At 50.6% G+C, this 8,704-nt stretch overlaps 2 protein-coding genes across 2 annotated transcripts; one reads left to right on the forward strand and one right to left on the reverse strand.

Moving 5' to 3' along the window:
- Positions 1-1,818: 1,818 nt before the first annotated feature.
- CSUI_011176 (uncharacterized protein) lies at positions 1,819-4,074 on the reverse strand. The gene has a single exon (XM_068071277.1). It carries the CDS (start codon positions 3,439-3,441, stop codon positions 2,836-2,838), a length of 606 nt encoding a protein of 201 aa, XP_067916746.1. The 5' UTR covers positions 3,442-4,074; the 3' UTR covers positions 1,819-2,835.
- A 135-nt stretch (positions 4,075-4,209) lies between these two features.
- CSUI_011177 (uncharacterized protein) lies at positions 4,210-8,192 on the forward strand. Its single transcript, XM_068071278.1, has 4 exons — positions 4,210-5,019; positions 6,003-6,135; positions 6,896-7,216; positions 7,799-8,192. The coding sequence occupies exons 1-4, from the start codon at positions 4,845-4,847 to the stop codon at positions 8,088-8,090; spliced, it is 921 nt and encodes a 306-aa protein (XP_067916747.1). The 5' UTR covers positions 4,210-4,844; the 3' UTR covers positions 8,091-8,192.
- The last annotated feature ends 512 nt before the right edge of the window (positions 8,193-8,704 follow it).

The raw sequence follows: 8,704 nt of genomic DNA on the forward strand, positions 1-8,704 counted from the left end.
CTAGATAACTTCAACGCGGCGCGAGCATGCACGCGCCGCGTTGAAGTTATCTAGCAGAACGTCCGATGCATGCACACGCGTGACTGGCTTGACTGCGACTGCGCTGGCCAACAGCAGCGCCGCAGCGTCGGTCGTTTCTTGGGCTTTCGGCTGTCCCAAGCAAAACCGGGAGCAAGCTGGTGCAGCCGGGGACTCTCTCCTCCCCACAGCCGTTAGGTGTTAATGACCCACAACTGCGGCCATGTGGTTGACACCCGGAATCAGAACACTTTGTAAATGCCGCTGAGCACCTTTTCAATCTACTCCGCAGACTGCCTTTTGCTGCGCAGGACTCGGTGAGTTCCGGACTGCGGCTCCTAGGAGAGCCTAAAGCTGAAAATCGGGAAAATGCGGGGAGTCCCCCCGCCTGTGGAAAAGCGGCGAAGAGCGAAGGAATTCGAATGAAGGAAACCTGCTCTAAAATGCTCCGCGACTCTTGGGCCCGAGAGCAGCCACCAAGGTTGCCAGATCGGAATAACAGATAACTCAAGGTGAAGAGCAAGAAAGCAAAACCGTAGGACTCCTGAAAACGCAGCCGGAGTGCAAAGATCACCTAGAGCGCAGTTTCCTGCGGAGAACGTGGCGCGTGTAGTTTTCTGCTGGAGAAGCAGAGTAGGGGCAGTATGGCGGGTAATGGGGACCGATTGACTTGTAAAGAATTCTAGTCCATCATTTCCGCCGCCGCGAGGCACTTCGCGTCGGCCGTAGCCCGGCATTGTGCGGCGGCCCGCAACACTTCGCCTGGCTGGCTAAAAGGCCCGGCGCTTTCCTGCTGCTGTAGCGTTCGCTCCAACCGATAAGGCGTCACACGTCTCTTGATTAGTGCTTCGCACCTGCTCGTGACCGTCGTAGTGGTCGTCTACCCGGCGCACCGTGGCTTACTGAATTAGCGGCTGCCCACCAGCACAGATGCGGTCGCGACTGACCGGCACAACAGCCACCACCTAAACCGCCGGAGGCACACCTCGGATAATATGCGTCACGGACCGCAGGTACCTAAGAACAAAACACAAACATTGTGAGGGGCTATCTCGACAACGCTGCGGCAAGGACGGTTCCAGTAGTGCTCCGTGTTGCTCGGCGAACTCGTTGCATCGCGACTTGATCTGCTGACACGACGCAACGCTGCGACGAATAGGACGTTGTATGTATGCCCGTGTCTATAAGCGACGCCGCAATACCTTCGGGAGTTTATATCTGATTCTCTCACGGAGGCACAACACGTTGCCGGCGGAGACTAGTCGTCGGCTCATCGGCCGCGATTCAGAGCACGGCACGCACTACACCGGACAGCGGCAGAGTCGCGTCACCGGCGTTACAGTGTCGGTGTAAAAAGAGAAAAGCGGAGAGCGGATACAACGCAGTTGTAGTATCTGCTCGTACTGAGATATTCACTCGGCTTGGTATTCACATGGTGATATGCCGGCGAGCACAACTGATACCGCCCGGGGCCAGCTTGTAGCAAACCGCACCGACAGCAACGGGAAGCAAAACTACTGTGGCAAGAATAGTGTTGCCGCTATTCAACTAGTTTTGTCACTGTAGTGTAAGCGTGACGCCCGGGTGTAGCACTCGCTAAGGTTGCGGGAAGATGCTGGACCTGCGCAGGAGTGTCACACAGGGTATGGTTGTCGCGACAGGGCACCGCCCGACGACCTGGCCGAGACGCGCGGCTCGGCGCTGCAGACCATTAGCGGGAAAAAGAAGTCTCCCTCTCTGTACATGTATACCTAAAACTTGTCAGGTCATCCACCTATCGATCTGACTTCGCGTGTCCATGCTCCACAGTCTCCTTTTACAACCTCGTCCTGGCCGGTCACGGATAGGTTAGGGCATCTCAAAATTCACCGTAGGGATTTTGTTTTGGCTGGACCTTCACTGCACAGATCGACGATGTCGATTCTAGGGCGCACCTCGATCAGCTGGCGTTGGCTCCCCATAAAAACATTCACAGTCCATTAAACATTACCTGCAGACTCACCTGCACGTACACGTAAGCAGTTGTATCCCCCCCCACACACTTACGGATATATATGCATCGTTACTGGACCATATGCCCAGTTCAGCATTGGTTTCACTGCGACAATCTTGCAAACGTCCCACGGAAAAATATCCCTCAGAAGAGCTCCAACCTTTTACCTCCCACAGCCTGGGAGCAAGAAGTGTGAAGATCGGTCTGGAGAGGGCTACACTGTCGGCCCCGGACTTGCTCTACAGGAAACTGTCGTAACACACCTCACAAGTCAGATTTCCTTTCTTGGAAAATAATACTCTTCAAGCCACCCGCACCCCCATCTATTCCCCGCTTTCACGTATCTCACGGCAGCGGACACATACCGAATATCATTGTCCCCGCACTATAACCTCTCAGGTTATATGCCCAGTTATTGAAAATATAGCAGGGGCAGAAACCAGTCCTTCCGTCCCTTTCCGCGTTGTCCGGGTTTTCATCAAACAGCGTCCAGTACATCGTCTCTGAAAGGCGGACCTCATATTGATGTTTTCCGCATGACCCTCCGGTGTCCTCGGAGGCTCTCCAAAAGCCAAAGAACATGTACCAGATCCTGCCGGTCGTCATGGAGTCTATACAACAGTAGTTCCTGCCGCGTCTAAGAAAATGTGGTGTACCTATACTCCCGCAAACCTGGATCGCACTCATCGGCGCCCCTTCTTGCCCTCCTACCGAGGCGCGCTCCAGTCGTGGGTTCAATGCTGACTGCCGGAGAGGCAGAGACTGCAAATTCTCGCTTTCATCCCTCGTGCCAGGAGCAGGTCGCGATTGGACGGCGGCAATCATCATAATAAAAAAAATAACCTGTAAGGACAAGCTTGTTCACGGAGCTGACCTCTGAGGAGACGACGCAAGAAACCCGAACCTGCTTGCAGCTGGACCCTGGCAGCATCATGAGACTGCTTCCTACCGGCTCCACCTTCTCCGCGGGCCTGCTCCTCATGATCATCGCCGCCTTCTTTCTTTCCAGCTGCTGTCCTCATAAAATCGACAACACTATCAAGCCTCGCCGACAAGACAGACGCCGCCACAGCAACTATCATGGCACCTGCAAGAAGTCTGAATGGCTGCCCGTACGGTAAATCCGTACTAGACATTCTCCTTCGAGGCAAGCTTGCTAGCAACCACTGTCTCGTCGGTACGAACCTGTTTTTCTTCGGTATCTCGGTCCTTTCTTGCGTATTTCCGCCATGGCGCTGAGCCTTGGCAACAAAAACTCTCGCGCCTTCCTCGTTAGCCAAATTCTTCGGGAACTGAACGCCACCGTCCACGTCTTTGTCGCCGGACACAGCGCTGTGCGGCAGCTCCGAACCAGCATCTGTTGCATCACTCAGAGTAACCGAACAGAGCCAAAATAGGGAGAAGATTGTACGCAGTGCGGATCCAGCCATCACGATGAAGTCGCCTTTCAGTTTACCCCGGGCATCAGTGGGGCACAGACGCGGGTGTGGCGACGAATGAAGCTGTGAGATGGACTCGGAGACACAGTCCTCTTCCCCAGGGTACGACAAACGGAAGAAGAGTTACCCGCGAACCATACTTCCGACTCCATGCCAAAAGCAAACATGATGTTAGGGCCGGTCCGAGACTGACGAGCACAGCGACCAGATGCTCGTGGAAACGCTGCCCAGGTACACTGGGAGTTGCTGAAGAATGTAAAAGGTCATTTATTGATCAGAGAGGCAATGGCAGTCCCTTTTCTCGGCTTGAGTCTGACTGGAAGAATGTGCCGAGGCGCTGTGCGCCAAGTTTCATTGCCATTGTCCCTACGCCACCCGCCTCCACCCAGACTACTTCACATGACTGGTAACACCCTTCTTCGTTGCTAGCCTTTGAGGACTCTAAAATCCTGGAACTTTCGCGCGGTTGTACAGACTACCCACGGCAGCGTCTTCAGATGATGAGACCCGATGGACGCTGTGCTTGCAAGACACAGTCCCGCGGGCCAATCAAGGACATCCTGCAGTATTGGAGAGGCTGTTTTCGAAAGAGCACCGATATCCAGAAACGATTCACACTCCGACGCCAGGACAGAAGAACCCGAGTGTGTAAAGCCGCGGGCTTTTATCGCTGTTCACTCTTCCGTGGGTTGCTGTCTCGGTCGGCAGCTGGCAGTCGGTGGTCTTCATGCTTCTATCGCAACGCGGGGTACAAGAGTCATTCTCCCTTGGTGTGTGCATGCGGCCTGTGCGTATAAAGAGGAACGAAACACACGCAGGAAACAACGTGATGGTCCCTCAGCCTCTCTTCCTCTTTCATCTTTGTGAGATATGTCTCAAACCAATCCTCTCCTTCTTCTTCAGTTTCCTTTTTGGTGGTCGTTCTCTGTAGACGCGACAGCATGGTGTGGTCGATTCTTTGTGATAGCGCGACAGCGATGTGACTCGACACCATTGCTGCAGGAAAGATCTCTTCCGGCCAGTCAACCCTCTTTCGAAAGAAGGGCTCTGCTTCTTTAGCTGCTTTGCCTACCCTTTGTCTCTCCTATTTAGGACATGCACACATCAGGAGTGTGTGTTAGACCATTTCGCTTTTCCCTCGAGGTTATTTGTTTGTCTCCACATTCTCCTACTCAAACGATAGCCGTCTTCTCCAATGCGTAGGTAGGAAAGGCAGGTCTCCCCTTCTCTTGGTGTCTGTTCCAGGCCCTTTCTCGGCGCCCTCGCCTTCTTGCGGAGTTGTCAAGATACGAGCAAACCCCTTTGCTTCAAGGAAACTCTCGGTCACCTTTGCCATCCAAAGTTTTCCCTTCTCCATGACCTACAAACGAACATGATTCAATCTTTTCTCCACCATGCGGAAGATTTCAAGTTTTTCTCTCGCTTTTCTCTATCAGACACGTATTCACTTGGTGCTTCTTTTTGCGTGTTTTGTGCTTCTTTTCATTGCTTCGGGTGCAAGAAGACCAGCAAACTCTTCACGAGAGAAGAATATCTTGAACAGTGATGAGTCGCTAGAGAGAAGTCAAGGTACAGACGACAACTTGCTAAAGCTTTACACTGTGCCGCGGCTTTCATGGACTTTGTCAAACCTTTTCCATGTATACATACACCACAACGGCGTTCTTAGAGTCTGTCTCGGCCCGCACACGGGAAACGGCGTAGAATTCTCAAATGGTTCAACTTCACGTCGTTACTATTCACGCAGTTCTTCACCTTCACGCGATTACTGATCACACGTTTTTTCTTACTGGCTCCCTGGCTCAACGTTGTTACTATACATGCGTTTCCTCCTTGATGGTGCAACTGCTTCATATCGTTCCTATTCGGGCATTCTTCCCGTCTCAGGCAGCGAGTTCCGGATGCAGACTCATCAGGGTTCTGTATATGCTCATACTATCCCTACCGGTACATCTTCATCTGCCCCTACAGTTGATATTTAGTCAGTCAGTTACGCATGTAGGCTACTCTTTCATTGTGATTTTCCTCAATGTATTTCTTGTGAATAGGACTGTCTACCAGCACCACATACTTGAAGACTCCCACGAGCACACATTTTCATAAGCTTTTCACCGTGCCACACTGTCTGTCGATGGATGCAGTCCATTGTTCGCCGTAAGTTGGTTGTCACCTGGCCGCAGGGGTCCTGGATTCCTGATTTCTTCCTCTTACATTACCCATAGCATTACCCTCTATACAAAACTATAGGACCGTGGGGAGGAGTGAGCTATTGTCTTCGTCCCTGAGGTAGTACGGTGCACGGATACTCAAACACAATCCGTCTGTAAAAATGTCTTTTTTGAGGACTGTCGCTGTGTTCTACTCTTCACTCAAGCACATACTTAGACACGAACCTGTGTCTGTATGTGCTAGAAATGAGTCGGCCTCTCTTAGCTGAAGCTATATGAAGATCTTCAGAACGTCATTTCCAGTCCTACCCATCAGTACGGAGAAGCTCCAGAATCTTCATCTCCACTGCTTCTTCAGCAACACTTCGTTTCCCTTTTCTTCAGAATCTGACCAACCGAGACAAGGACTCTCTTCAACATCGTTTGAGATTCAAAATGATGAGGTCTTGAGTGCCCTTGATACATGGAATGGCGATCTTGCTGTCTTCTTCTATGTACCCTGGGATGTCACCAGTAGGTAAGCCACAGTCACATTTGTCTCTCATCCTCGTCTACACCTACTCAAGTGTACTTTACGAGCATTTGTATGGTACATCGAATACGGACTCACCCTTTGTGTACATATAGAGGAGATGGATGCCTTCCGTCGGCCTGTCTCCTCTTGGCTTACTACCTGTATGTTAACATCCACTCTTGTACGTGCATGTCGTCGCCTGTGCCTCTATGTATGGGTGTTATATCTATGACCGAAAGACGTAAAATCTCAACGAACAGATGAGGATCCTCCGGATACCCTCATTTCAGTAACTTCATCTATGTTAATGTCGCTGCGTCTGTATATCTGTATTTGCTGTATCCGTGTGTGTATAAATATGTAAGATTCTCATGTGCCGGGTATGATAGCAGTCAGTACAAGGCATCGACTCAACAACGGCCATTACCTGATTTGTATCAAAGCCCAGGTGTCGTGAGAATGGCCTCAATCCGCTCGTCTTCTAGGGGTGGTGCGGATGTCTGTGGTGTATGTGTGTAAGATATCTGTAAGATACAATGTACGTAAACACATGTAAGAACAAATCGCTCTTCAGAACTTCTACATACACACCTGCGTCTGTGTTTTCGCCGCCTCCTCGTCTTAGCTCAGGGGTTACACCTGTGTGGAGGTATAGAGGTATGTATACGCGCATGTAGAGATATCTATATATGAAGATATACATCGAAAGGGATGTAACTGAGTTGAGTTGACGATGTGTCTCTGCATTTGTGAATGTGTGAAGACATTTACTAGGTCTCTGGGATCAAGCACGGCGTCATTTCGAATCGAAAGACGACAAGGAAACAACTTCTTCGAATAAGCTCATTCATTTCATCTATAACTATATCCCGCTGCCCAAATCTTCACTGAAACTTCGTCATTTCAATTGCGAAGGAAATGAAGGATCTCGTAAGATATGCCGTCAGCTTGGTTTTTCTATTCTCCCTTCCATTCTCTACTTTTCCTATGGCACCTTAAGAGATTCACATGTCACGAGGAAAAAGAGATCATCATTCCTTTTTGATGAAGAAGAAGATTCATCTCTGCCTCCAAGATGTGCGAGGTAAGCGCGGCCGCACTGTCTGCTTTAGCGGAGGAACTCTTACAACCTCTTTTGAAAGTCGTGATGGGTGTTCGTTGCGCATTAGATCTTTTCGGGACAGCTGAAGTAGCATCCTGTATCTATAGAGTTGGTGCATTAGTCTCTCTTTCAACTTAGCCTTCTGATTGACCCTCGGCAATAGTGGCGGGACCGGGCGGGGTCGTCGCTCGCTAGTGTGGCGCCAGAGCGAGGGTTTGCATTTTTTTGAGATTGAGTTTTCGTTTGTTTTCTCTTCTCTGGTTGTGGGTGTATACAGATGTGTCTATTCGCATGTACAAGGGGGTTCACCCATGTATACGTTCACCTGGATGGCACGTTTGTGTATTTGCAAACAAGGTATCAACATGAATACATAGGTGGGCCCGATGAAACCTGGCGTGGCTATTTATTTAGCTATGTGACGCATGTGTATAGTCGCGACCCCGTTGTATCTTTGCTCCTGACGCCCTCTGCGCAGAGGTGACGTCGGCTTTCCCGACGTTGATGTGCTAGTAAATCGCAAGTTCTCTTTCCGGGTTGTGGTGCGCGTGGGTGTTCTTTCAGATACAAAGGAGATTTCTTCATATATGATGCCGTTGTAGACTGGCTCGAAATGATGAGAAAGATCTCTCTTTTTCAACAGTTTTTCAGTCGATCAGGAAATCAGCACACGTGCAAAGCAGATAAGGGAGTAGCTTATTTGGACGAAGACTTCCGACGTAAAGAGAAGGAGCTGGCTGTATGTCAGGAACGACTGGAGAGTTTAGAGAAGGAGAATGCCGTATTACGAAAGAAGTTAGAGATTCACGACAAGAAAGAAGGCATATCTCTATCTTCAGAGGCAACCAAGGAGTAAACAATTGAATCTGGTGTCTTGTCGTGCTGTAAACTTACAGCAGATTGTAATCATCAATCGTACACCACGACGTAGTTTAAGGCGAAGGAGAAAGAACCGGGGTTCGTCTGAGTCATTGCGGGCACCCACTCTGGTTGTTAATGCGTGCAAGTCCTCGCTACTGGATACGTGTCCATATAAAAGGAAATACTCTTTTGAGGCTACATCTGTTATTCAGGTTGACTTGAAAGCATTCGTTGAACCGGGCACACCTGCCTTTCCGTTAGCCGGGGCAGCGATGTCGCACGAGCGAACATTTGGGGCAAGGACAGTGCAGAGAGTTTGTCCGTACGCCTTAGCACATCGAGACACACAAGTACAGTGGGTCGAGACTCACCAAGCGCAGCGGAGCTGCTACGGTCCATCGCTTGAGGCAGCGAAAGAACCGGGGCGACGTGGAGACAGTGTTAGGACGACGCAGGACTGGTAGTTTTGGTGATCGACCGGTGCGAAGGGAAAAGTGAGCGTGAATAAGAGACGCTGACCTTGCAGCCACGCCGACGCAGGACTGGTAGTTTTGGTGATCGACCGGTGCGAAGGGAAAAGTGAGCGTGAATAAGAGACGCTGACCTTGC

This window comes from Cystoisospora suis, assembly GCF_002600585.1.
Source record: "Cystoisospora suis strain Wien I chromosome Unknown contig_9999, whole genome shotgun sequence".
NCBI lineage: Eukaryota > Apicomplexa > Conoidasida > Eucoccidiorida > Sarcocystidae > Cystoisospora > Cystoisospora suis.

Bases quoted from the DNA above. Each gene is read 5' to 3' on its own strand.
- CSUI_011177 (XM_068071278.1), top strand. From the start codon at position 4,845: ATGCGGAAGATTTCAAGTTTTTCTCTCGCTTTTCTCTATCAGACACGT. The intron at 6,136-6,895 runs GTAAGCCACAGT...GAATGTGTGAAG, and splicing joins CCCTGGGATGTCACCAGTAG to ACATTTACTAGGTCTCTGGG. The intron at 7,217-7,798 runs GTAAGCGCGGCC...GTGTTCTTTCAG, and splicing joins CTGCCTCCAAGATGTGCGAG to ATACAAAGGAGATTTCTTCA.
- CSUI_011176 (XM_068071277.1), bottom strand. From the start codon at position 3,441: ATGGCTGGATCCGCACTGCGTACAATCTTCTCCCTATTTTGGCTCTGT.